The 27,271-nt window shown below is 56.4% G+C and overlaps 2 protein-coding genes across 11 annotated transcripts in view; one reads left to right on the top strand and one right to left on the bottom strand.

Annotated features, from left to right (window-relative positions):
- Positions 1–20,798, top strand: part of PLCG1 (phospholipase C gamma 1) — a 41,408-nt gene extending 20,610 nt beyond the window's left edge. Inside the window, exons 5-32 of one of the 7 annotated variants that reach the window (XM_062610079.1) lie at positions 2,402–2,486; positions 3,237–3,320; positions 3,562–3,584; positions 4,659–4,731; positions 5,722–5,823; positions 6,225–6,343; positions 7,053–7,138; positions 7,423–7,543; positions 7,852–8,020; positions 8,437–8,559; positions 9,444–9,545; positions 10,242–10,429; positions 10,676–10,876; positions 11,305–11,424; positions 11,727–11,907; positions 12,202–12,279; positions 12,689–12,792; positions 13,030–13,126; positions 13,232–13,301; positions 14,012–14,169; positions 14,660–14,756; positions 15,178–15,402; positions 16,093–16,241; positions 18,002–18,116; positions 18,249–18,410; positions 18,677–18,765; positions 19,665–19,849; positions 20,197–20,798. In XM_062610079.1, coding sequence (XP_062466063.1) covers positions 2,402–2,486; positions 3,237–3,320; positions 3,562–3,584; positions 4,659–4,731; positions 5,722–5,823; positions 6,225–6,343; positions 7,053–7,138; positions 7,423–7,543; positions 7,852–8,020; positions 8,437–8,559; positions 9,444–9,545; positions 10,242–10,429; positions 10,676–10,876; positions 11,305–11,424; positions 11,727–11,907; positions 12,202–12,279; positions 12,689–12,792; positions 13,030–13,126; positions 13,232–13,301; positions 14,012–14,169; positions 14,660–14,756; positions 15,178–15,402; positions 16,093–16,241; positions 18,002–18,116; positions 18,249–18,410; positions 18,677–18,765; positions 19,665–19,849; positions 20,197–20,239 — 3,349 coding nt within the window. In that variant the 3' untranslated portion in view covers positions 20,240–20,798. Of the gene's footprint in view, positions 1–2,401; positions 2,487–3,236; positions 3,321–3,561; positions 3,585–4,658; positions 4,732–5,721; positions 5,824–6,224; positions 6,344–7,052; positions 7,139–7,422; positions 7,544–7,851; positions 8,021–8,436; positions 8,560–9,443; positions 9,546–10,241; positions 10,430–10,675; positions 10,877–11,304; positions 11,425–11,726; positions 11,908–12,201; positions 12,280–12,688; positions 12,793–13,029; positions 13,127–13,228; positions 13,302–14,011; positions 14,170–14,659; positions 14,757–15,177; positions 15,403–16,092; positions 16,242–18,001; positions 18,117–18,248; positions 18,411–18,676; positions 18,766–19,661; positions 19,850–20,193 lie in introns of all 7 variants that reach the window. The other 6 variants (XM_062610078.1, XM_062610077.1, XM_062610076.1 and 3 more) reach the window with 6 other exon arrangements.
- A 455-nt stretch (positions 20,799–21,253) lies between these two features.
- ZHX3 (zinc fingers and homeoboxes 3) overlaps positions 21,254–27,271 on the bottom strand; it is a 46,632-nt gene continuing 40,614 nt past the window's right edge. For all 4 annotated transcript variants that reach the window (XM_062610081.1, XM_062610084.1, XM_062610082.1 and 1 more), the window contains one exon: positions 21,254–26,839. In XM_062610081.1, the coding sequence (XP_062466065.1) occupies positions 26,829–26,839 (11 nt within the window). In that variant the 3' untranslated portion in view covers positions 21,254–26,828. The remainder of the gene's footprint in view (positions 26,840–27,271) is intronic.

Here is a 27,271-nt window from a genome sequence, read left to right as displayed (position 1 = left end):
GGGGGAATGCAGGTCAAGGCGGCGTCTGCCCGTTTTACAGCCATCCCTGTGCTGTCTGCAGAGCGCGGCAGCAGTTAGGGGCATGTACATCTCCCGGGTGGAATCTCTGCAGCATTAACTTTGGTGTCACTGGGCTCTGCTGCTGCCTCTCAGCCTGGAAATGGGGTTGAAAAGAGACGAGTGAGTCGTGGTTCTTCTAGGACACTGCTTCTTTCCCAAACCGCCCATGGTCCTTCCCAGGACGGGCAGGATTTGGGAGCTGCAGGGATCATTCCTGGTGCTGGAGCCCTTTCCTCCCGGCTGGGTGCCTGCCGCACGCCAGCAGATGTGGGCTGTTTTCACTGGCTGCTGGGCCTTTGGGTGTTTGTTTTTCCAAGGGAGGTGAGGTGGAAAGAGCAGGATAACAGGATGCTGGGGTTTTCCTCACTGGTGCGGAGGAGCCTGTTCACCTCTGGCTAGGAGAGCTGCCCGTGCTGGGAGCAGCGTTACGGCACCACAGGCTGTTTCCATCCCTGTGTGAGGGCTGGGTCAGTCCTTTGGCCTGTTTGTCATGAAACCCTCAAAAACTTCCTTAGGAAAAACGAGCTTATTCATTTGTTTTTCACTTTTTAGTCTCAAAATACCACCAAGCTGTTTATCCAAGGTCTGCAGCACTTGCACGTCATTAATATCACCCCATCAATAAAATCCTTCCATCCGCCATCCTCCTGCGGGGGCAGAGAGGGAAATGCTGGTCACAGCTTGTACAGGGTTTGCTCTCACCCCTCCTGGTGCCACCACACCGTGATGAGCAGTGCCTCAGTCCAAGCCTTTCCTGGGTCCAGCCCAGCGTCCCCTGAGCTGGGCACTGTCTTCGGTGCATCTGGAGCTCCTTTTCCAGGAGCTTTATTGCAGTGTCAGCCTCTCACCAAGGGGACATTGCTGTGGGTGGCCCTGGGGACAGTGGGTCCCATCAGGGGTCACTCCTTGACACACATCAGTGGTGGCATCTCTCACTGCGCTCCTGGTTCACTCCCCCCAGCACCGCCCCACTGTCCTCTCCTGTCACCCAGGACCCCATAGGTGGGACACTCATCCTGGGTTGCACGTGGCTGTGGGTACCGGGTGTGCTGCGGAAGGGAAGGGGCAGGACCCTCACCCAGGACACTGCCTGCACGGTGCTGGCCGTGCCACAGCACGGGAGCAGGGCCAGGTCCCGCTCTGGCCGTGCTGCGTCCCGGGGCCCCGCGCTCAGAGCCCACAAACAAGGGCTCTCTGTGTGCCGCCGGCTGCGGGGCCCTGGTCGCTGCAGCGCCTGACACCAGCCTGCTCCTTGGGGGTCCCTCCTCCTTTGTGTCCTTTGAGATCATCCTCTTGCCAGGGAAGAGTGGAAGAGATGCGGTTCATGCTGCGCCTCCGCATCGCTGCCGATGACTGCGTGTGCCTGGGCTAAACCCCTACCCAGCACATCCTCCCCTTCCCGGCCATATTTGTGTTTGGGTTTCCAGGGTTAGACTTGCCCAGTGCTTGGGATGAGGGAGCATCCTGCACGTTTCTGAGCCCCCACATGCTCCGTGGGAGCAAAGGCAGCATCTGTGTTTGCTGGGGCAGGCTCCAAGGACTTGCTTTTAAGGCAGGAGCTGATGGAAGATGGTGGCACACAGACCTCTCGCTTCTTGGGTCCTGCAGATGGGAGACATTCCTGTTTTCCTTCGCTGCAGGGCCGTTGCCCGGAGGGGAACAAGGAACAGGGCTCCTTGCTGCCCATCTCTGCCTGTTGGAGCTCAGGATCCTGCTTGGGGTTGGTCAGGGGGCCCTTCCTGGTCTGGGAACTGGCACGTTTGGTGTGAAGGGCCCTGGGGAAGACATTGGTGTGTGAGACAGTCACTGGGGGAGCACGGCTGGGGCACCATGGGGCATCGCTGTGGCTGTGAGTAGACTCTCTTGCTGATAGAATTAGCTGGGTCCAAACCACCTCAAAGCCTGCTCTATGTCCGCCTCCTCCTGCAGGCCAGGGAGTGGGGTTGGAACAGGTTTGGTGACCCAGCATCCACGCTGGGGCACAGCCAGTTCAAGAATGCCCCTCCCCGGCCGTTTCTGTAAAGCAGGGGGCACTGTGTGCCCGTGGTGGCATCAGCTTGAGTGGGCTGAGGGTGCTGGGACTTGCCCTGTAGGAGCTTGCAGGAGCTGTGTTTGCAGTTCCCTTGGCATGCAAGCACCTCTGCTCCCCACATGCAGCATGGATGTTCATTGGGGTGGAAAATGTTCTCCTGCTCTGCCTTCGGTCCCAGCCCCGGCATCCTTCTGGATCATGCATCCGTCCTTGTGTGTCACAGCTGATGTCCCTTTGGGTGTCCCAGTCCCAGGGTGAGATGCCTCTGTCCCAGCCCTCCTGAATGTGTTTTGCCTCTTTCCCCTGCAGGATCTCCGCCAAGGACCTGAAGAACATGCTGTCTCAGGTCAACTACCGGGTGCCCAACATGAGGTTCCTGCGGGAGAGACTCATGGTAAGTGTGTGACATCTCTGCTCTCCTGGCTGGCATGGAGGACCATGTTCCCTGTTCGCTGCAGCCCATGTCCTACCTTTGAGCAGAGCCCGGTGGTGGTTGGGTCCCACGGAGTGTTTGAACATCAGGGGCTCTTCCTGGGAGGGGTCTGAAGAGGTGCCAGGTCCTGCTGGGTGCTGCACCCCGGTGCCATGGTGGCCAGCACCTTCCCTTCACCCCATCCCGCACGCTCCCGGCCCCAGCCAAGGGCTTTGTGCTGGTGGGGTCAAGTGTAGGAGGATGGGCAGCAGGGCTGGTGGCTGCCTCCTGCATCCTGGGTCCTGCAGCCCCACTGCATCACCGCAGAGCCAAGAGTGAAGGCTCAGCTCCTGGTGACCGTGTCCACCAGCGCTGAACTCGAGGCCAAAGGAGAGCACACGCTTCAGGTCCTGTGGTTTCCAGGTGCTCTCTGCAAGCATGAGTTTAAATGATCCTTTAGTAGCTGTTCAAGTAAGCAGCAACGCTTCTGTCAGCACTGATACCTTCATGTGGGCTGGGGAGCAGGGGGAATCGTGTGACTCCATTTAGGATGTGCCTGTGTCCTGGGCACTGTGGGTCCCACCGAGATGTGCAGAGGTAGGAGGCAAAGTCTGGCCAGGTTTTGGCCTTTTCCTCCTCCTTCTTCCCCCAGGGATCCTGGTGGGAGGAGACACTCCTGAGGCCACGCAGAGCTGCCCGTGGCCCTGTCAAACCTCTGGTTTCCTGCTGCAGGACGTGGAGCAGAGGAGCGGGGATATCACGTACGGGCAGTTCGCGCAGCTCTACCGCAGCCTCATGTTCAGCGCCCAGAAAATGGTAAGAGCTGGATTCTGCAGGGCTGGGAAGGGGAGGGACAGACCATGGCTGTCACTGCCCTGGGCCAGGGAGGGCAGGCAGTAAAGAAGTCCTTGCTCTAGGCTGTTAGCAGGGGGATGAGCAGCAGCTGTAAGGAAAGGTTAGATGCTGCTCTGCTGTCCCCATTGCCTTCCACATCGGTTTGTGCTTTCAATACATTGGATTGAGGGCAAACCTAATGCTTCTGCTTCTTCTTCTGCAGATGGATGTCCCATTCCTGGACAGGTGGGTGAATCTCTGTGTTTGCTGGGTAAGGGGCTGTTTTCTGCTCCATGACATGCTCCGGTGCCTGCAGCAGCATGCTGGGGATGAGGCATGCTGTGTCCCTCTTCCTATCGCTCTGTTTGTGACTTTGCACCCTGAAGAAGCATCTCTGCTGCAGGCGCTCCAGCTCGGGGCAGTGGGGGCTCTCCTCCTCCAGACTGGGACCCAGCCCAGGTCAGCCTCCTCCAAACCAGTCCCTTGCTTTATGGGGAGCACCCAGACCTTGAGCCACCTCCCAGAGGCTGCCGATGACAGCAGGGGCTGCGCAGGCTGCAGCAGTGCTCCCCTCCAGGCAGCGTCTGTGGTGCCTGCTCTGCCCTTCCCTGTGCGCACCTTGGCTGGTGTCTGGATTAAAGGGCTTGAATCTGGACACGGGAGCTGAAGGGGGAGACCTGTGACCTTGTCCACAGATTTCCCCATGCTTTTTCCCCTATAGCCATAGGAAAGAGCTGGCAGGAACCTCAGCAGACCAGCACTGACAGTTCATTTCTGATTTCCTTGGTGTCAGTCCCCAGCATTGCCCTTGGCTGTCCATTGCGGCTTGGTACGTTCATGGACAAGTCCTTTGAGATCATCAGCTACAATCAGTTCCCTCCTTAGTTCCTTGCCTTGCCTCCTTGAGTCCATGTCCTCTGGATCCCTGTAGGTCTGTCCTGTCACAATCACCTCTTCACTGCCCTGCACCCATTTAGTTATTGTCACCCTTGTACAAGTCGGTTCCTCTGATGATTTTTGCTGCCTGTCACTAGAGCTCCACGTTGCCATCCCCTTGGCACTGTGAATCCTGGGCTGCTCCTGGCGCAGTCCCTGGCACTGGGATGTGGATGTATACTCTCACCTGCTGTGTGTTTGCTGCCGTGCCCTCCCTGTCGCTCTCTGCTCGTCCCCTCTGCCCCTGCAGCACGGCTTGCTCGGAGCACGTCTCGTTCGCACCCACCATGGTGGTCGCTTGCACGCTCACAGGGCGCTGGGAGCAGTCGGTTGTGATGTGCTGCCTGAGTGACCAAAGCTTCTCCTTCTCTTTCTGCTTGCCAGGGCTGGAGAAAGGTCTGAGCACTTCAGGGTGTCACTGCTGGAGCTGCAGAAGTTCCTGCTGGAGTACCAGAGGGTGAGCGCAGCACTGGCCCAGGGGAGGGATGATGGGATGGGCAGTGGCAGGGACCTGAGGGCAGCCCTGCAGTGGGGCTCAGGTGATGGTTGTGGGTGCTCTGCCTGGCACAGCCACGGCCTGAGCATATCCTCCCTAAGTACACTTTAGGCAGAAGCTCTTCCCTGTGAGGGTGCTGAGGTGCTGGCACAGGGTGCCCAGAGAAGCTGTGGCTGCCCCATCCCTGGCAGTGTTCAAGGCCAGGTTGGACACAGGGGCTTGGAGCAAGCTGCTCTAGTGGAAGGGGTCCCTGCCCGTGGCAGGGGTTGGAACTGGATGAGCTTTAAGGTCCCTTCAGCCCAAACCAGGCTGGGGTTCTGTGATTCCTGGAGCAGGAGGTGGTGCAGGGAGGGCACTCTTGAGGGTAAACCTCAGCCAGGAGCCCTGGTCAGTGAAGGGACGAAGAGCAGAAGGTCTGAGAGGAGTGGAGGGAGGAACTGGTCAAGGCAGTGTACCCAGTCCCAATGGCCTCAGCTGGTTACTGAAGGTGTGGAGCAGTCAAAGCATCATGGTCCATCCTCTCTGCTCCGGAGGTCTCAGCAGCTCCTGAGGAGCAGCCCATGGATCTGCCCCTTCCATTTCGAAGCGATCTGAGGTCTTTCAGCACAGCAAGAACCAGCAAAGAGACACAGCATGGTGATGGCCTAATGAAAGACACTGGAGGGGAGAAGCCAAAGGAAGCTGGGTTGGCTTTTGCTGCTGAGCGAGGAGGGGTGGCAGATGTGTGCGGAGGAGCTGTTGGAGAGGAAAATGCATGTACTGAGAAAGTGAAGAGCACTTGGGAACAGGGCAGATCCTGCAGTTGTGTGCGAGCCGCTGTTTGTGCTGACAGTGCAGTTCATGGCAGAGCTGGTCTTGCATTAAAAGCTGCCTCCATCGTGGTTAAAGATGCGGGTTGGATGAGCCACACATGGGTTTGAGCAATGCTTTCTTTCTCTTGGGGTTTTGCAGGAGCTCTGGGCTGCAGACACCCTTCAGGTACAGGAATTCATGTTCAACTTTCTGAGAGACCCTCTGAGGGAGATTGACGAGCCTTATTTCTCCCTGGATGAAGTAAGACATCTTCAACACTGGCATGTATGGAGCGGGGTGGAGTATGTGTGACATCCCCAGTGTGCTGGGTGACAGCTCTGCTGTCTGTCTCTTCACATGTCAGGGTGATGCTTGAAGGATCACAGCTCCTGTAAGCTGTGTTGCTGTGAGGTGAACGTGGTGGGTCACCCTGTTGCACAAGAGCTGGTTGGCCAAGCAATGGCTTGTGGGCTCTTTTCATGTGCTGGGGGTGTGCAGCTGGGAGTGCTCACCAGGCATTCATTTGGAGGAGGAAAGGGGCTGCACTTGGTTTGATGCCCCTTGGGTAGCTGCTGGGTAGCTGCTGGCAGGGAGGGTTGGATGTGTGTGCAGGTAAACGGCTCCTCCACATCATTAACATGCTTCTGTTTCTTCCTGAGCAGTTTCTCACCTTCCTGTTTTCCAAAGAGAACAGCATCTGGAACTCGCAACTGGACATGGTGTGTCTGGAGAACATGAACAACCCCCTCTCCCATTACTGGATCTCCTCCTCACACAACACGTAAGGACCAGGGGATGCTCCCTCCACGTGTCTGCTCCCAGCCTCCCCTTCCCCAGGGTGGGATTCCCCTCGTCTTGCCCAATCCCAGTGGTGGGTCCAAACCAGGGTCAGTACAGCAGAGACCTTCTTCTTGGTGCCCCGGTCCTCCCTTTATCATTTAACCGTCTGTGTTTTGCGCATTGTCCGCACCTCATGTCTTCACAGACTGTGCATTCAGGTCAGTGAATGGCTGTCACTCTGGCCATTCCTTACCATTAACAACATCGTCACCTTCCAGAGGCTCTTAGAACAGATGTGACAAAATCCTGGCAGGCTGAAACTGGCCATTTTCCTTCCCTGCTGCTAGAAGCACCTTGCAGGAACTGCTTTACTGCAGATGAGCTCTGGCTCTACTCCCCATTCATGGAATGCAGTGACAACACCACAGCCCGAATTTAAAGGTGCAGAGGGCAGGCAGAGAGCTGCTGTGTGCCTGCAGGAGCTGGCCTGACCCTGCTCTCTGGCTGCTGCAGGGGCATTTTTTGTGTCACCGATGCTGATACCGCTCTTTGAGTCTCATCTCCAGAGCTGCCACCCGGGACCTCAGCACGGTGCTTGCAGCCCCCTGCAGCCGGGGCAGAATCGAACCTCCCCTGGGGTGGCTCTGCCCAGCAGGCACCCCTGCCCCTGTGAGTGCGTGGCTCTGTTCATGTGTTCTCTCCCATGGAAGGTACCTGACCGGGGACCAGTTCTCGAGCGAGTCCTCACTGGAGGCGTACGCGCGCTGCCTGCGCATGGGCTGCCGCTGCATTGAACGTGAGTGCTGGAGCTGTGCTTTGTGCCCAGCGGTGGCCGGTGGGGGTCAGGGGAGGCTCGGGTTGCTGGTCCATATGCCGCTGCCACCCTGATGTGCTGGAGGGGCTGAGGGTGTTGGCTTGGTGGCACTGGTGGTAGGTGCCTGAGCTTTTGGTTCCCCAGGAAGATCTGGACGTTCGCCTCACTGCTTTGTTACCTTCCAATGCGGATCCCAGCAGTGCTTGTTTCAGTCCATCTCATCCTGCCTGTATTCCAACCAAGATGCTTCCATGGGTCTCTTGCAGTGGATTGCTGGGATGGTCCCGATGGCATGCCAGTCATTTACCATGGGCACACCTTAACCACCAAGATCAAGTTCTCTGATGTCCTGGTCACCATCAAGGAGCATGCCTTTGTCACCTCCGAGTGAGTACAGCAGGACCTGGCCTGCAGCTAGCAGAGCTGCCAAGAAGGCAAGGAGTGGGTAGAGCCAAGGCTGGAGCAAAGCAGCTTTGGGTAAACCCCAGTAGTGTCAGTCCTTCTCCACCATGTGCATCGCCAGCAGTGGGGGGGACACTGTGCTGTAGGGTGGTTACACTGAGTGTTCAAGGCAGCACAGATCACTGCGGATGCAAAGTGCTCCTTGAGGGCACAGAGGCTGTGACCTGTGACCATCAGGTGATGGTTCCACCTGGACACCGTGCTGGTCCTGGCAGCTCTTTTCCTTCTCCCAGTTTCCCAGTCATTCTGTCCATTGAGGACCACTGCAGCATTGCTCAGCAGCGGAACATGGCTCAGAATTTCAAGAAGGTCTTTGGGGACATGCTCTTGACCAAACCTGTGGATATCTCTGCTGATGGCCTTCCCTCTCCAAACCAGCTCAGGAGGAAGATCCTCATCAAGGTGAACTCCCATCCCCAGCTAGTGGAGACAATGGGGGCAAAATGGTGCCGGTGTGGAAAAAAAGGCAGCTCCTAACCTCTGGAAGGGGTTTGCTGAAAGTGGAGACGAGATGCTCAACCCAATGGGAGACAAAAAGCTCTCGTGCTTCAGAGGAGCTGCTATGGAATAAGCTCAGCAGCTGGGTGCTGCCCTTCTGGAGAGCTTGGGGGTGCTGGTATTCCTGCTGCAGGAATCACCTCTGGGGAGAAGGGTGGGACTTCAGTGCCCTTTGATGATCTCTGTGGCATGGGTGCCACCCTGGTCCTTTCAGTCTAGGGGAACCCACTGCAGCAGACCTGGCTGTTCACTAGGCAGCCCATGCTGCTTTCTGGGTGCCTGCTTCCCTCAAGGTACCTGACCCACCTCTTGTCTCACAGCACAAGAAGCTGGCAGAGGGCAGCGCTTACGAGGAGCTACCCACGTCCGTGATGTACTCCGAGAACGACATCAGCAACTCCATCAAGAACGGGATCCTCTACCTGGAGGACCCCATCAACCACGTACGTGTCTCCGTGCCCTGAACCCCGCGCTGTGGGCCCCATAGGTGCCATGGTAGCTCCGCAGGGCGCTGCGTGGTGCTGATAGGAAGGGCTGTGGTGCACAGGAGCTAAGAGGCGCTGCTCTGTCCTGTTCCTCAGGGTCCCTGAGGGCTGGGGGTTTCTGTGCCTGCTCTCTCCTGTGCTCTCCCCTGGGCACCTCTTGGCCCTTGTTAGAGGCAGAAGCTGAGCTAGAGGGAGCTCTGGGCTGAGGCACTGCAGCTGCGCTGTGTAAAGCCTCTTTATCTGCTGCTGCAGTCAGCTCTAGCCGTGGCATTTCCTGCCTCCTGCCGAGTGCCCGCGGAGCTCCCACACCTCGGCAAGCATTCTGCTCTGTAAAGCACCAAACCTCCCCTCTGCTGTGCGCATCTGCTTCCACACAGCCCGCGCCCTCAGCGGCTTTGCTTCGCTGGGGATCGGTCAGGCAAAGTCACGTGTGAATGAAACACAGCTTCGGAGAACAGGGAAGTGAAGCACACAGCCATCTCCTGTAGCCTCACTGGGGATAGCCCCGTGCTGACCCTGGGCAGAGTGCTTTCTTTTTGCATTGATTTGCCTTCCATTTGGTCATCCCCTTTTACTACGTGCCGGGGTGTTGGCAGTGTGAGCTGCAGTCACTTTGGATGTAAGAGCTACCACATCCTTTGGATTTGGGCAATGTCTTAGGAGCTCCTGTGACTCCACTGAAATCAGTGTTGCTGATTCACTGCCATCGGTGACTCCTCTGTAAACCCCATCACCCATCACTGGTCGTGCTGACCTGGAAGAGCTGGTCCCATGGATGGGTGGTGGGGGCCAGCTTGCTGCTGCCTCGGGGGTCTCTTTGCCCAGAGTTTGTTTCCTTGCAGGAGTGGAACCCGCATTACTTTGTCCTGACCAGCAGCAAGATCTATTACTCTGGGGAGACAACCAGTGACCAAGGAAATGAGGATGAAGAAGAGCAAAAGGAGGTGAGGGATGCCTTGTGTGACAGTCAGTCATTCACATAGAGAAGGGACCCCACTTGCAGCACTGTGTGCAGTTCTGGTGTCCTCAAGATAAGGACATGGAGCTGTTGGAGCAGGTCCAGAGGAGACTACAGGAATGAGAAAGCTGGGACTGTTCAGCCTGGAGAAGAGAAGCTGTGTGGAGACCTCAGAGCAGCTTCCACTGTCTGAAGCGGGGCTATAGGGATGCTGGGGATGGACTCTTCATCAGGGACTGTGGTGATAGGACAAGGGGTGATGGGTTCAAACTGAAACGGGAAGTTTAGGTTAGATCTAGGGCAGAAGCTCTTCCCTGTGAGGGTGCTGAGGCACTGGCACAGGGTGCCCAGAGAAGCTGTGGCTGCCCCATCCCTGGCAGTGTTCAAGGCCAGGTTGGACACAGGGGCTTGGAGCAAGCTGCTCCAGTGGAAGGGGTCCCTGCCCGTGGCAGGGTTGGAGCTGGATGAGCTTTGAGGTCCCTTCAGCCCAAACCAGTCTGAGTCTGTGATTCCATGACTTGCGTGTCCAAGGGGCTGAGCACTGCCAGCTGCCTGCAGGGGGAGATAGATCCTGGGGTGGGAAGGGTGGGAGCTGCTGCAGGGAAGCTCCCTGCTCCTGGTGGGAAGACCCCTGCGCGCTGTGGCACCGGAGCCTGCCCTCAGGGCGCTGGGTTCCCTGCAGGTGAGCAACAGCACGGAGCTTCACTCCACCGAGAAGTGGTTCCACGGGAAGCTGGGAGCGGGCCGGGACGGGCGGCACATCGCGGAGCGGCTTCTGACCGAGTACTGCATCGAGACTGGCGCCCCCGACGGCTCCTTCCTCGTCAGGGAGAGCGAGACCTTCGTTGGAGACTACACCCTGTCCTTCTGGTGAGGCTGCAGGGGTTCATCCCGTCCCTGTGCAGCGGTGTGCTCCCAGTGCTCCAGTGCACATCCCTCCCCTTTTTCTGTGCCCCAGCATCCCGCCAGCTCATCGTCCATGCAGAAGGGTCAGGTCCTTTGGGACCCTTCCATGTCAGCTCTCTGGTGGGGCAGGAATGCTGTGTCCGGGCTGGGGCTGTGCCTGAGGCTGGTGCAGGATCCCCACAGAGGACCCCGGTTCTCCCTCTCGCGCAGGCGCAACGGGAAGGTGCAGCACTGCCGCATCCACTCGCGGCAGGATGCCGGCAGCCCCAAGTTCTTCCTGACGGACAACCTAGTGTTCGACAGCCTCTACGACCTCATCACCCACTACCAGGAGGTGCCTCTGAGGTGCAACGAGTTTGAGATGAGGCTGACGGAGCCAGTGCCACAGACCAATGCCCATGAGAGCAAAGAGTGAGTGTGGGTCTGGGGTGGGTCGTGTCCACTGAGCAGCCAGGACCTTTTGGGACACCCTCCCACATCAGCCATTCCTTCCTTGCTGGGGCTCTATGGTCCCCACTTGCTCCCTGTGGAGCTCCCTGTGTCACAGCAGCCATGCTGGCCAGCTCTGCTGTTCGTGTTGCTGATTGATTGTGGTGGAAGCTCAGTGCAAAGCAAGGAGGTACTGGGCTTGGCTGGGATGCCCTCACCCATGCATCACCAAAGGGCTCTGAAAGAAGAGGGCCCTGTTCAGTGTCATGTACATGATGATCTCCTTGTCCTCCTTTTGAGGATTCAAGCAGATTTCTAGGGGCTGGAGGGGAAGCCCTGTGGCACGGCAGAGGTGTGGGGTGAGCTGGAGGTGTGGGGACCTGTGTACAGTGACGTGTCTCTCCTGAAAGGTGGTACCACGCCAACCTCACGCGGGCCCAAGCTGAGCACATGCTGATGCGGGTGCCGCGGGATGGAGCCTTCCTGGTGCGCAAGAGGAGCGAGCCCAGCTCCTACGCCATCTCCTTCAGGTGTGTCCGCGGTGGTGGGTGCAGATCCTGGGTTCCTGGTGTGGCTGTGGTGGTGGGTGCGGGAGCTGGAGCTGGGATGCTGCAGTGTGTGAGACAGCAGGAGAGTGGCTGTGATCCTGGCATGAACCTTCCCAGAGCTCTTCTCACTCCTGTTGGCCCTGGATAAGACCCACAGCCCCTTGAGAGCCTTCAGGACCTTGCTGAGGGATGGCTGTGCTCCTTTTGCTCGCGTGGCTTTACCTTGGCAGAGACCTTCTCCTGCCAGGTGCCAAGTTCCTCCTCTCTGCCTTTGCTCCTGCCAGGGCGGAGGGGAAGATCAAGCACTGCCGGGTGCAGCAGGAGGGCCAGACCGTGCTGCTCGGCAACTCCGAGTTTGAGAGCCTGGTGGACTTGATCAGCTACTACGAGAAGCACCCGCTGTACCGCAAGATGAAGCTGAGGTACCCCATCAACGAGGAGACACTGGAGAAGATCGGGACAGCGGTGAGTGTGGGCGGCTGTTGGAAGGATGCTGGACAGGTCTGTTCCGAGCTGGTGCCCTGAAGCAGTGCTGTATGAGCCATCTCTGTGCTTCACAGTCTGCACCTCTCGGGCTGGAAGCACTCTGGGGCTTCAGTGAGGTTTATTGCTGTTCCTTTGACCCAGTACCAAGTGTGGGCTTCTGCTTGCTGTGTGCAGCATCACCTTTGGTCTGTGCCCTCCCTGGGGTGTTCTCCCTGCCTGCCCCGAGGTGGGGACCTGTTCTCCTGCTGTAACTGCTGCCCTTTGCTCCCGCAGGAGCCGGATTATGGAGCCCTTTACGAGGGACGCCACCCCGGGTTCTACGTGGAAGCCAACCCCATGCCCACCTTCAAGGTACGTTCTCAACTGCCTGCCATGGCACAGCCTGCAGGGCCGCAGGGTTTAGCTCTGTTGCCCAAGAGCTGTATTTTTTGCACACTCATTTCTATACCACGAAGGAGAGACATGTTCTAGATTGAGGCTGCAGGTTCCCAGGCTGGGCTGCTTCTTGTCCTGAACCCTCCAAACTAAACCCATCAGTGGCTCCAGCTCAAAGGAAAGTGCCAATGTGGAGCCATGCCAGACCTGTGACCTCTGGTTTGGCATAAATGGGGGCCTTGATTTATTCTGCAAGGTCATTAGGGCCTGGCAGCAGGGTTGGGCACTGCCTGCACACAGCGTGCCTCATGGTCCCCCCAGCAAGCACATCGTTGTCCATGTATCCACCCGCTGCCCGGCCTCATGGGAACCCTCCTCATTGCAGTGTGCAGTCAAAGCCCTGTTCGACTACAAGGCGCAGCGGGAGGATGAGCTCACCTTCACCAAAAATGCCATCATCCAGAATGTGGAGAAGCAGGAAGGAGGCTGGTGAGTGTGTCCTGAGCCTCCCTTGTCCCTCGGGACACGTGCAAACCTTGGTGCCATGCAGAGGTGTGTCCCCTCCAGGGGTGGCTCCATCTGGGGGTTGCTGACAAGCTGCACAGCTCCAGAGCCTCACGAACCCTAAAAGCAGATGATGGAGGAGCTGCCTGTCCCCTGTCACCCCAGTCAGGATGCTCTGGGACCCCATGCGGGTGCTGAGGCTGCCCCATCCCTCTCTTCCAGGTGGAGAGGAGATTATGGTGGCAAGAAGCAGCTGTGGTTCCCCTCCAACTACGTGGAGGAAATCACTGGTCCCAGCAGCCTGGAGCCAGAGCGGGAGGTGAGCTCGTGCGGAGTGGAGCAGGGAGGGATGGCGGGAGGAGCAGTGTGCGCACATCCCAGCACCTTGCCCAGCACCATCCTGCCTCTGCTTCCTTCCCAGCAGCAGCTGGATGAGAACAGCCCCCTGGGAGACCTGCTGGGGGGTGTCCTGGATGTGCCCTCCTGCCAGATCGGTGAGTGCCAGCAAGGGTCATGGTCCTGTCCTGTGATGGATGCAGGGCTTCAGTCTCCAACTGCCTCCAGGCACCCCTGTGCCTGCTGGAAGTGCACAGTCTATGGTGTATGCTGGTCAGGCAGAGACTCCTCCACTGCTGCTCCTGGCACAGGAGCTGCTTTGGGCTTTGGGGCTCAGGCACTTCCTCGCAGCCCCAGTACAGCTGAGGAGCATCTGGGTCCTGCCAAGGAGCCTTGAAAACCTGTGGGGCAGCTGCCCCACAGCAGGGGAGCTCAGACCAATGTTGTGGGCTCCTCCTTTCCCATAAGGGTTGGTCCTCCCTCACATACGTGTGGTCCATCTCCCTGCCAGGGCCTCGGGATGCTGGGTCTGGTCTGCAGCTCTTGCCTGCCCCTTGCCTCCCCTGAGCCCTTTTGGTCTGGGTGGCTGTTCTCACCGGAGCACTTCAGGGCACAGAGTGAAGCTGATGTAGGTATGGGAGAAAGAGGGCATTACAAAGGCTTCTCAGCCCCCTCAGGGAACACTCTGCGTCCTCACCTATCCTGGGCTTCATCTGCTGCCTCCAACAACCAGAAATGGAAGCTTCTCTTAGCTGAGAAGTCCTGGGGCAGCCACGAGAGCCCCTCGTGCTCTCCCTTCCTCCCTCTGTGCTGTGAAGGACATGGCTCAGCATCTGCGGTGACGTTGCCCTCTGCTCCCTGCCCACAGCCATCCGCCCCGAGGGGAAGAACAACCGCCTCTTCGTCTTCTCCATCAGCATGGCCTCGGTGTCGCGCGTGTCCCTGGACGTGGCGGCCGATACGCACGAGGACCTGCTGGACTGGGTGAAGAAGATCCGGGAGGCAGCACAGACAGCTGATGCACGGGTGAGCGAGAGCCCTGCCCAGGGGACATCTCCTTCCCAGCCCTGGGCTTCCCACGAGGAGCAGGGGAGGGTTGGTGGGATGGCAGCACGTGATGATGGACAGAGCAGTTACAGAGGCGATAAAGCCAGAACAACCTTAGACGACGGAGCAAGGGGTGGAGGCCACACGTGGTGGGTTGAGAGGTTCAGGCTGGACATCTCTGGAAGATCGGTCCATTGGGAGGGTGTTGGAGCCTTGGGAGGTTGGGATCTCCATCCGTGGAGGGTGGCAAGGCTCTGCTGCCCTGTATTGGTACCGCTGCCAGTCCTGCTTCAGGGGGAAGGTGGGACCCATCAGGGTGCTTTTGTGGTGTACCCCCAGCAGACCCGCTCATGGTTCCCAGAGCATGGGCAGGAGCAGCCAGTGCTGCCATTGACTGAATTGGTGAGCTGAGTTACCCAATGCCACTGCTCCCCCTGGCCCTGACACCTCCCTCTCCCTCTCTTGGCAGCTCTCCGAAGGGAAGATGATGGAGAGGAGGAAGAAGATTGCCCTGGAGCTTTCAGAGCTGGTGGTCTATTGCCGGCCTGTGCCCTTTGATGAAGAGAGTGAGCATCTGCTGGCCTGGTGGCCACTGCAGGCAGTCAGTGAGGCATTACAGACCCACAGTGTGGTGTCAGGAGCAAGCCGAAGCCAGTTTACACTGAAGCTCTAGAAATGTCCTTCTCCAGAGGGTGGAAGTTCCCATCCCCATCCCTGTGTTGCTGGGATGCTGGGATCTGTCACCATCCAGAGCAGCTGCTGAGGCTGAGGCTGGAGAGCATCGTGCCCCATCACCAGGGGTGGCTTTGATGCCTCAGCCATCGTATTGGGCACCTGGCAAATGCCCTCCGGGTCAGAGCAGGGTCTGTACAGCCCGATGGTGCTGAGCCACAGGGGGAGAGGACGGTGTTAGGGAGGGGCCTGGGATGGTTGATGTGTTTGGAAAGGGAACGTGCTCCTGGCTGACCCTGCGCTGTCTCCTTGCAGAGATTGGCACAGAGAGGGCCTGTTACCGGGATATGTCCTCCTTCCCCGAGACCAAGGCAGAGAAGTACGTCAACAGGATCAAGGGCAAGAAGTTCCTGCAGTACAACCGCCTGCAGCTCTCCCGCATCTACCCCAAGGGCCAGCGCCTCGACTCCTCCAACTACGACCCGCTGCCCATGTGGATCTGCGGCAGCCAGCTCGTGGCCCTCAACTTCCAGACCCCAGGTGAGGGCAGCGGGATGGGGAGCTGCCTGCACCCTGCCCTCGTCCTGCCCAGACTGGGGCCCAGGAGGGGCTCTGCAGGAGCCAAGCTCAGTGGTCACGTCCATGGTTGCCGCAGGGCAGATGTGCTCCAGAGGGCTGGGTTGACCAGGAGCCGTGCTGAGCCAGGGGGTTGTCATGCCACAAGGACAGGATGAAGTGGAGAGGGAGCAGGGAGTCCCCTGAGGTCCCTGGTGACAGGCAGGGTCCAGCGCGGCCCCAGCTTCCGCTCCTGCTCATGCTGCCCTGTCCAGCCTTCCCCTGGCCCTTGCCAGCCCCTGCTGGGAGCTCACCAGCCCACCAGAGAGCTGTGTGCCTCTTATCCTGCTGGCTTTGCCATTCCAGTGGGGAATTCAAGCATCTCGCAGGGTGGTTTGGCAAACACAAGAGCCAGCACACAGAAAGCTGAAAGGAGAGGGAGGGAAAAGAGGTGACCCATGGAGCAGTGGGCAGTTGGGCAGGTTGTGCAGGAGGAAGTTACCCCTTGGGCCCAGCATGTGCCCAGTCTGCAGTGAGACTTTGGTGCACCAGGCACTGCCAGGGGATGGGCTGTGACCCCTTCAAAGGGCTTGTGCAAAGCACCAATCCTCCTGGTGATGTGGCTGGTGACACGAGCATGGTCTCCTCCCTCCATCTCCTGCCTGTGCATTCCAGACAAGCCCATGCAGATGAACCAGGCCTTGTTCATGTCCAGTGGCCAGTGTGGGTACGTCTTGCAGCCGACCAACATGCGGGATGACATCTTCGACCCCTTCGACAAGAGCACGCTGCGGGGCGTCGAGCCGCTCTCCATCTCCATTGAGGTCAGTTCCTCCTCCCGGCGTGGATCCAGGGGTTGTACCGAGCTGGGGGTGATCTCACGGTGTTCCTGGCTCCTGGCCTCTGCAGCTGCTCCTCACCCAGCCCCTGAGCCCCAGGCTTGGGGAGCTCCCACTGCGGGGGGGATCCATGGGTGCTGCTCCCGGGTGCCGGGAGAGGACCAGCAGGAGCATCCCCCGGTGTTCCCATGGGACCTCTCCCGCCAGGGCCTGGGGCCGCCAGGTGGCATCCACGAGCTGTGGAGGTGACAGCCCAGTCCCCTTCACTTGGAGTGTGACAGCTCCCATCGGGATAACAGAGCATGGCAGCTCCCATCGGGATAACGCAGACCTGCGCCGTGGTCCCTCCTTGTCGCGTGGTTGCTCCGGGCTCCGTGTTCCCATATCCCTTTGGTCATGGTCTCTCTTGGGAAGATGCTCATGATCACAGCGCGTTTCTCAGCCCGTTTCTGTGTTGCTGGTGTTGATAAGAGGAGGGGCTGGAGGTGCTTGTTGCATCTTTTCCTTCCTGGATGGTGGGATTGGGACTGGCCTGTCCCTGTGTCAGCTCACAGCACAGCCGAGGCTCTGCAGGGTAGGGGACCGCTCGCCAGCAGAGCTCCTGGAGGGATGGGGAGGCTCAGCTGCACCATGGCTCTCATGTTTGGACCACTGGCTGTCCCTGTACCAGTGCAGGCATCCCCAGTGGTCCCAGAGCCGAGCTGTGGGTCACCAGTCTCTTTTGCAAGTCCTGTCAGCTCAGGCAGCTCCTGGGGAGGAGGCACATCCTGCTTTTAGCTGCTCACCCGTTTCTGACCACCCGCAAAGTGCAGCTCCTCTGAGGCCACCTCTGTTCCAGAGTGATCCCACCTAAGAGAGCCACAGCCCTTCCCAATGGGGACGCCCCATTGTGTCCCATCTGCACCACTGACCCTCTACCCGCTGTCTCCCTAAAAATCCCTGGCACCATTTCCCTGCACCGTCTGCTTTCCAAACTTCTGCATCTGAGGATGCAGCCACAACCACCCGGCGCCGAGTCAGCGCGACGCAGCCCATCACTGTCTCCTTTAAGAGAAGGGCTCAGCCTTTGTCCCCTGGCAAAAGTGTCCCCACCGCAGCCAGCTCAGGGATGGAGGAGCCGCCTCGAGCTCAGCGTGACTCACAGCACATGATCCAGCGTTGGCAGCACGTCCTTCCCCTGCTACAGCAGCGTGCCGGCAGCACGCCGGGCTGACAGATGGCCTCTGCAAGAGGGAGCTGGGATTCGTGTCCCTGCAAGGAAGCAGGTTGTCATTTGAGTGGAGCACAGGCTGTGCTATGAACAGGAGGCAGAGCAGCAGCGGAATGGCTCCTTTTTGTCCTCAGGCCAAGGCAGGAGGGACAAGTTTCAGCAAGGAAGGGGATGTCCAGCATGGCTCTGCAGGCTGGGATGGGATGGGGTGGGATGCTGCGGTCCCAGGCCTGGCTCTGCAGGCACCAGACAGGAACCTGGAACACTTCACTTGCCTCTTTTGATGGCTTATAGATCGAAGTGGTGCTCAGTGGCACCAAAGCAGCCTCCAGGGTGACACCATAGCATTTCCAGGGGTGGGAGTTGTTTTTCCCCAAGGCAGGCTGGGCTTGGCTGGGCTGGCTTGCAGCATCTCTTCTCTCTCCAATTTGCAGAGCCAGGGTGATTTAGTTGGAAGGAAACTGGTGTGGGATGCAAACACATAGTTTTCCCTTTGCTCCCATCTCTTACCAAGTGTCTTCTGGTCTGTGCCCAGGTTCTGGGGGCCCGGCACCTTCCCAAAAACGGGAGGGGAATCGTTTGTCCCTTTGTGGAGGTGGAGGTGTCTGGGGCTGAGTATGACAATGCCAAGCAGAAAACGGAGATCGTGGGTGAGTGAAGGGCTGGGAGAGTGACCCACTGCCCCTCCTGACTGGTGCGGGCATGTCGCTTGGTGCCAGCGCTGGTGGCACAGGGACATGGGGCTGGGCTGGGCTCCCACTGACTCTGGTGTCCTGTGGTAGCGGACAATGGCCTGAACCCGCTCTGGACCCCGAAGCAGTTCCACTTCCAGGTCAGCAACCCCGACTTTGCCTTCCTGCGCTTCGTGGTGTATGAGGAGGACATGTTCAGCGATGAGAACTTCCTGGCTCAGGCCACCTTCCTGGTGAAAGGCTTGAAGACAGGTACAGCCCTCGGGGAGGTGGGGAGGGCTGGCCTGGTGGCCCCATGCTGGTTGCAGCCTTAGCCAGGGAGATGCTGAGTGCTGTGGGAGGATGCTGTCAGGCTCAGCCCTTCCCATCCCCATGGCAGCTCAGAGCCCCAAGGAAGGCAGAAGCCATTTGTTAATGGCCACTGGGGCTGCCTGCCACTTGAGGGGAGGTGGGTGGGAGAAGGGGTGCTGGGGACAGATGTGTCCCTGCCAGTGATGCTGGGGCTGTGTCTGCTGTAGGCTTCCGAGCGGTACCCCTGAAGAACAACTACAGCGAGAACCTGGAGCTGGCGTCCCTGCTTGTTAAGATAGACATCTTCCCTAGCAAGGTAAGGCTGGGGCATGCTGGCCCATTCCAAAGGGAACTGTAGGAGCTTATGTTCTGTTGGGGATCTTCAAGTATTAGCTGAAAGCGAAATGACAGCTTGCACCTCTGACCGTTCCTGCGTGGGTGCCATGCACTTTGTGCAGCAGCCTGGAGCTCAGCCATCTTCCTGGTGCCTCTCTTGGTGGGAAATGCTTTGGACTGAGCCCTGGATTTCCAGTCCTTTGGTACAGCTTACCCACTTTAGCAAACTGCAGCTCAAGGAAGGGCTTGATTGACCTCCTCAGCGCAAGGGACCACTTGATTAGAAGAAAAAGGGCAGGTTGGATGGGGCTTGGAGCAGCCTGCTGTAGTGGAAGGTGTCCTGCCCATGGCAGGGGTTGTAACTGGATGAGCTTTAAGATCTCTTCCAACACAAACCATTCCATAACTCCCTGATTCTATGCAGGAGAAGGTGATGGTGCTGCAGGGCTCAGCAGGGCTGTTGGATGCAGCACTGAGCTGCCAGGGCTGCTCTGGAGTGATGCATGGAGCGCTGGTGGGATGGCAAGCTCTGGACTTGCCCCCTGCAGCGAGTTGGGGTGTTTCAGGCAGGGTCCTGCCTGGGCTGTGACTGACTTGCCTGGAGAGCCCTTCAGCAGAAGGGAAGGGGCAGATGTGCTCATTCCCAGTCCCTGCTGTGCTCCGGGGAGGTTACAGCTCAGGACCATGAGCGCGGCTGGCCCGGGGCTGTCTGTGTTGGCAGAGTCACAGCTCCTTCAGAGAGGGATGTTTTTCATTGCTGGCTGTTAAAGCCATTGCAACCCCCGAGACCCCATGAGCCCAGCACTGTCCTCATGAGCAGACACCCACTTTGAGCTCTCAGGCCCTTTACTCCTGCCGTTGTTTTCCCGATCCAAGCAGGAGAACGGTGAGATAAACCTCTTCAGTGGGGCAGCCCTGCGGGACCGCACCGTGGATGCTGCCACTCAGCTGCTGCTGGGCAGAGGCAGAGAGAGCTCCTTCGAGGCACGGTACCAGCAGCCCTTTGAGGAGTTCCGCATGTCGCCGGAGCAGCTGGCTGACCACTTCGAGAGCCGGGAGCGCAGGTAGGGCAGTGCCCACCGTGACATATCCCACCCCAGCATGGTCTCCGTGGTGGAGGCGGAGAAAGGCAGCCTCCTCCCAGTAACCCAGAGCGGAGCTGCAGCCTTTTTGCTGCATGGAAACCCTACATTCCGGCATGGAAGTTGTGCCGGTCCTTTGGGGAGCTGCTGCTTTGGGGTCTGTGGGCATAGGGTGGGACTAGGAGCTGCCACCCCACAGCCGGTGGCACTTTGCACCAGCATGGGGATGTGCTGAGCCATCCGTAGGGCACAGCTTTGGCCACTGGAACATTGCCCTGGATCATGCCGTGGGCAGCCTGAGCCGTGTCCCCTCTCTGTGACCCCAGCAGGGCGCTGCGGAGGACCCGGATCAACGGGGACAACCGGCTGTAGCCCATCGCGGCGGTGGGAGCACCTCCAGTGCCGGTGGATCTCCCGGCACACTGTGAACTGGTTTCTATGGAAACGGCACTGCTATGGCCTCCTTTCAGGCAGCTTCTCCGGTTTCTCCGCTGAAGTGTTCGAGTGGAGAACTAAAAAAAACATATATTGGGAAAAAAACCCCACACCAACCCCGAATCCCTCCCGTCACCACCAAGCCCTTAACAAAGCACACGGGTGCGCACTGCCTGCCAGCTGCCGAGGGGAGAGACAGCTGTCTGACGGCAAAGAACAAGAGCTGAACTCCCCCAGCCAGCCCCTGCCACCGCTGCTCTGCCCGGATTCCCAGCGATCCCACTCCTGTGCAGCTCCCGGGGCCCTCTGGCACTCATCCTTTGCTGTGCCATTCCCAACGCGCCGGGCAAGGGGGGACGTGAGCGACCAAGGCAGCACCTCTGTCCTGGGGGCATCGCATCTACCTACCTGTATAGCCACTGCCGACGGGCCAGTAGTGAAACTCACATTTACAAGGCCTCTCTAGCTTTGAATGACAATAAAAGTGTCAGTATTATGTGTGTGGTGTCTGGTGCATGGCCCCACTGCAGCCCTGCCTGGGTGTGGAGCCATGCCAGGGGGCTGCACTGCTCCATCCTTCCTCCGGGCTTTAGGGAGGTTGCAGCTACTGGCAGGGGGAAATAACCAGGAGCAGCCCTAGATTTAATGTGGTTATGTGCTACAGCTGACCCTGCTTTGCTGAATGGGAATGGGGACAAGCAGCTACCCCAGGCTGCAGAAGGATGACTAGGACAGAGGTATCCAGGCTCTGGCACATAGCCGGGTCACCCACTGCTGGCCTCACCCTGTGGGTAAGTTGTGCTTTCAAACCAAAAGGAAGGTTGTGATGGAGCATTCCCCACTGGGGGCACAGCTCAGCCATGCCCATGCCTGGGGCAGCTCCTGCTGTTGGCACCAGGGGATCACCAGGGCTTCCCTGAAGTGAGCGCAATCACCAGTCGAGTCACGGTCGTCTTTTCCGCTCTTTATTTAGGAACAACCAAAAATGTCTGGTTTCATTTCAACAAACTGTACAAGCAAGCTCTTCCCCTCACCCACCCTCACATCCACATATACAAAAGGAAGGGAAACTTGCCGTTCACTTCTCAGAAGTGGCATTGTTGCTACAGGGAGTTCTTGCCCTCAGAATAAGAGCAGGTAAAGTTCCATAGCAGGTACAAGCTACCCTAGCCCTAGTAATAGCTACAGCCCACAATCACAGGCAGCTTCACTTTTTGTTTTTCCTCTTTAAAACCTTTACCAAAAGTAAAAACTAGTTCCTGTCTCACACGATTGCCAAGGTGACCATCTAAAACTGTGGTCTTAAGAAAAACACAATAATAACCCCACTGGAACCCCCCACACCTCCCCGGTACAAAGACCCAGCAGAGCCCTTGCTCTGCTCCCTAGCTGCACGGCCACCCTTATGAAAGGTCCCGTAGCAGCTACAATTACATTTTCCTTTGGATAAATCCAAGCAAAAATTCCAGGTCATTCAGCACCAGCATGATTTCTAAATAACAATAATTAAAAATAAAAAAACAAAACAAAGAGACCCCATTCGGCTGACTTTGTGGTCTGCTGAGAAACAAAGTGATCAACACGCTGTTCCCAAAGGCTCTCTTTTAGTGCAATGTTAGTATGTGCAAGGGGAATCACAGCCACGTACCCATAACACCACCACGAGCCAGATGGGGCAGAGAGAAAGTGCAATTTTAGCAAGAAGTTTTCTATGCCGTGGATTCCTAGCCCAATCTTCACTACCACCAGTAAGCAAGACTCCTAACACCACCCTCCATCAGTACAGGGGAAAAGTGGCTTGAATTGTGCCATCACAATATGGCCAACGTCAGCCAACAGAGCACTCCTCACTGGAACAGGCAGGAACAAGGAAACAAAACCACAACACAAATCACGGCTTCGCTACAGAGCTCCCTTGCTCTGCTTAAAGCTGTGTGATGCCAACCCAGCATTCCTGGCAGGGACCACTGCCAGGAAAATATACAGCAGAAAGTAAACTTGCCAAGAGAAAAGGTACAGCTTGCAAGTGTCTCATCCCTACACCTCCGTTTGTAGCGCTGCCTCATCTTACCCTGCTGGTTTGTGATCAACTGAGGAATGACAAGAGAGGCTCCTGCTGTGAGCTGAAGCACACCAGGCCATCGACTGATTGGAAAACAGCAAAGCCAAAATTATCTGAGCAACAGGAGAGAGTTTACAAGCATTTCAAATGCTATCAACTTGACAGGAAGGTACAGCATCACGTTAACTTGGTAACTGGTGCCTAAGTGCTGAAAACCATCTTTCTCTTCTGATTCCCAGTGACCCAGCTCCACACATCACCTTCCCACCAGGTTGCCTCTGTAGTGTCTCTAAGAGAGGGGCTGCAGGGAAGTCAGAATACAACACTTCTACCTGTGACCAAAACCTGTTCTTTTTTCTAAACCTCAAAATACCGTAAGTGGAAACCCAGCCTTCTCCATCCTCCTCTTCCTCCTGAACAGACAGGGGACACCTAGCAAACATTAACCAAGCAGCTCCAGCTTCTGCACCAGCATCGCCCAGGCAGGTTAAGGCTCTGTGACTCTCATCAGAGCTGCCAGCAGCAACTGCTTCTGCTGGTGGCTTCTGGTGGTGACCAGGGAAGGGACAGGCAGACACACCAGTACCTGCAGCTGGAGCTCTGTGGGTCACCCATGGAAGCAGCCCTTGTGCTGCAGGCCCGATGTTCCTTGGACAAGTGGGAAGAAGAGCCTGTAAATTATGGGTTGTTTAGTGTTCTCCTAAAGAAAGTAAGAAAAAAGTGATTTCCAGGATGGTGAAAAACAAGGTACCCAATGAACCAGCCATGTCTAGAATCCCACAGCAGGGCCTGCTGACATGAACAAATACAGTAGATGTTGCTTCCATCAGGAGAACCAGCAGCTCTTTACATAAGTGGGCCAGGTATGGCACAGATCAGGGGTCGGGTCATTAAGCAATTAGATTGTGCCCTTAATTTAAGCAGCCTCAGAGACACAAGTAACGAGATTGACACGGATTAAAAGTGATGGTTACTCCTGTTGCTGCCACACAGAGAATGGAGCTAAAGAATTTCATTTCCCTCTCTTACTGATGCTGGCTACAATCTCTATCTTACACCCTTCCTTTCAAATCAAGAGAGTCATCTTTGATTAGATGATGATAAATATTCACACACTGTGTAGAATCCTGGTGATGCTTCCTCTTACCACCAGAAGAGCTGCTGCTGGGGCTCTCAAGCCACCTCTCATTTCTTCCTTTCAGTTTCAGATGTGAACACATTTCTAACGTCCTGCACCCAAAACCTGAGCCTGGTTTTGGCGATGACACCTGCTTCTCCTCAGCTTCAGACAGGGAAATGGGGCCACAGAACTAACACCTCAGGTTCTGCTTTCACAGAGGTTTCAAGTCAACTCAGCAAATGCAGATAAGGAGGAATGCAGGGGTTAGAAAGGGAACTCGACTGCTTTCTGATTTTCCTGTCTCTAAACACCCACCCTCCCCTCGCGCTGGGCCCTGCCAGCCCCACTGCAGCCAAGGGGAGTCTGCATGGAACCACTTTTTACAATTCCTCCAACCCAAAAGAAAGAAAACTCCTGCTGTGCTTGTATGAATGCACGGAGACAAAGCCCAAAACCCTCAACTGCTTCCAGCCCTCAAGGCTGGTTTTGCTGTGTACACCGGGAAACTCTCCCTCCAGCTCACAAGACTTCTCTTTTCAATTTGTCTGGAAAACTGGCCAAATACAATCCAAGTGCAAAAAACTTTCAGCTAAGTGCATGGAAAAATGGTTTGAAGGGATCAGTTCATACCATAGTCCTTAAGCATTTCTGTAGATGGAGCGGGGATCACTCTTCCAATTAGCCATAGGCCTTCAAGTGTACACCCAAAATCCCACAGAAAATCACCTTGAATGGGCAAACTACACTTCCAACATATTTATATAGCGAGTAGTTAGTAAAAGTGTACATTTTTAATGTACATTTTAATGCAATAAAGAATCAATGGCGTATCTGAACTGTATATATGTGTACTTAAATAAACCTGCATGTACATAGACACTAGAGAGTAAATTGACCTACCTGTATTTGTTCTCTGAAGGTAGCACCATACACACACATACTCTCGGCACACACAGCTCCCAGATATGCTGCCTCTGGCTCCAGGAGCACCCAGATTCTCCTGCCACCACTGACATTTTGGGGTATGCATGGCTGCACCCATGAGGGTGAAGCCCTTGGGGCTCTGGCTGTCTCTGCTCTCCCCGAAGATGCTGCCCACCTGAGCCAACAGAGGCCGAGGTGGGACTGCTGCTGGTTCTGCCTCCAACCACAGCACGACAGCAGCAGTGCTTCTGGAGAGGTGCAGGGAGCACGGTGTCACTGCAGGGTGCTCCGGGTCCACCCCAGCCCTGCTCGCAGTGACTGCTAAGGGATGGTGGCAGTGCGGGTGCCTGCATTACAGAGCATCTCCCCAGGTCCCGTTAGGGTGCAGGGCAATTCCATCCACAGCAGATGCTCACACCTGGCCACCGGGGTGACACTGTGTGCCAGGGGAGCTACGTGAGCTCAGGAGCATGCACCTACCATGGAAGCACACACCACAGGGCCAGAGGAAGTCCTGTCTCTTACAAGGCACTGAACAGACAGAACCTCTCCTAGCAGTTGAACAAGGCAGCCTCTTAAAGAGGGGATGGGGAAAGGACTGGAAAAGCAAAGCAATTAAAGGTAGAAATCAGACACCAGTGTTGGAAGGGGCTCTGAAAGAGCTTTTTTTTGGGTTTAAACCAGACGTTTTGTAAATCTCTGGATCCAATCCTTTGGGGCTTGCTACCCACCCTTCTAATAAATATCATTTACCACCAACAATAAAGTCTCCCACAGGAAAAAGCTTTCACTAACTAAAAACCTTCTACTGAAAAAGTTTGGCTGAGTTAGCTTGACAAAAATAAGGAGCTCTGACTCCTCTCCATAAATACATCAGCGGACAGACACCAAAACCTATTTAAGTTAAAGGACAATGTTGGCTCCAAAACAAACCAGGAACGAACCAGCCACGAATTAATTCAAACTAGAAATTTAAATAAAGATTCTAAGCACTCAAAGGCAATGAATTTCTGGAATAGCCTTTCCAAGAGCAAAAGTGAAGGCAAGACATGGAACCAATTTTCAGCTGGGATTTGATTAGTTTGTGACAGAACGGTCTGACACAGCATTTGGCTGGAGTATCCAGCTCAAGAGTTTCCCTTCTAGACCTTGTTTTCTGTTAGAAAAGAATATTGAGAAGATCTTCAAGGAGTTGCATCACACAGCAACCACCCAAGACAAGATGGGCACATTAAAACTGTGCAGGTAGAGGGGAGCAGAAGGGTTAACTCGGCAATTTCCTTTGCTGTTTCACCAGAACTACTGCAGAAGGAATGGGGGAAATAAAATGGGGAAGGATAGGGAAGCCTGGAGCAAACACCTGAAGTTCCCAGTGCTGCTGCAGGAGGATCTATCATGTAGGGCTGCAAAAGGGAAGCTTCCTGATTGCAGCAGAGCTGCTGCTGATCCCTTGGAGACAACAATCCTTAAACCTCTCACAGCAACGCTGAGTATTCTCTGCATTTGCTCTCTGAAGAACAGCTTGTTCTCTCTGAACAATGAAAAGATTCCAGGTCAGGATGGAAAAATTATGATGTGCTAGTTCTCAGTGATTAAAGGGAGACTTGGAGATTGAACAGCCTGCTACAGACAGTCTCCAGGAGCACAAGGGAAAGTATTCTAGCTGGCAAGGGAGAAATGACACCAAACTCCATCTCCTAGGATGCTTCTGTCTGGGAACCTGGTACTTACTGGAGAGTATGCAATGCTAAATCTAACCTATGCCTTAGGGATGAAAATTTCACTCAGCTCCCACTGGGCTTTAATGCACAACTGGCAGTTTTCTTTTTAGAGCCCTTTCCACACACACACACACACACACACACACACACACACACACACACACCCCTGTGTGCCCACAAAGTGCTTCATTGCCAGGGCTTAAGGACCAGAAAGGGTGGAGAGGATATATGCAGCCATGCCAACCTTTAGAGAACAAACACCTTAACAGACAGATGAAAAAACCCAAGAAAAAAGAAAGAAATACTGTGCCATGATAGTCCATATCTAAGCAATGACCTTGTTTACACAACGTCTGAGATTTGTTACGCTTGTATAGGCAGCTGTAGGCATCGGTATATGAGTATGAAATCTGAAAGTCTGTCCACTGGAAAGCAACAAGAGCATCATCCTATTTCCTGGGTGCAGGCTGAGCCCCTGCCAGCTCTCAGCCATCTCCTGGGCTGGGCCACAAGAGCTCTGCACCAAGTTTTTGCACGCGTGCTCTCTCGTGTGCTGTGCTCAAAGGTCTCATTTATGGCAGTGCTTTACCACCACATCCTGCTCCTGAGGTCTACATCAGCCTGGCCCATGGGTTTCTTCAAGACCAAAAGTTTCTTCTCAAGGGTAATAGCGGATCCTCCAGGGCTGGTGGTTTGAGTTCAGTCTGCCTCTGAAAAAGAACAGAGGGGTCAGAGATGCTGCAAGATGCAGAGGAGCCTGCTGGGTGGGCAGGAAGGGGTGCAAGAGTGCCTCGGGATGAGCAAAACTGGGAGGCTTGATGGAGTCAGCTGCAGAGAAAGGCAAGCCCCAGTCAGAGGGACCAGGAAACCCAAAATGCTCAAGGGAGCAGGGCTGGGCTGAGGGATGCAGCCTGCAGCAGTCTGAAGCCGTGCATCCCCGCTGAGCACCTCCTACTTCTGTGCCACAGGGGGGTGGTGGGGACCACCTCACACTGGGTGGCATAAAGCCATGCTGAAGGGTGCTAGCAGGGGCATCTCTCTGCCATGGGCACAAAAACTGACCAAAGCCAGTCCTGCTGCAAAGCCCATGGGGCAACACACATCCAGGCCTCTCAGCTGCAAGAAGGGCAGGGCCCCATTCA

The sequence above is a fragment of the Pezoporus occidentalis genome, unplaced genomic scaffold, assembly GCF_034315485.1.
Source record: "Pezoporus occidentalis ecotype Australia unplaced genomic scaffold, CSIRO_AGI_Poc_V1 ctg144, whole genome shotgun sequence".
Taxonomy (NCBI): Eukaryota; Metazoa; Chordata; class Aves; order Psittaciformes; family Psittacidae; genus Pezoporus; species Pezoporus occidentalis.
The sequence above is the reverse complement of the archived record's forward strand: the minus strand, read 5'-3'. Positions and strand labels throughout refer to the sequence as shown.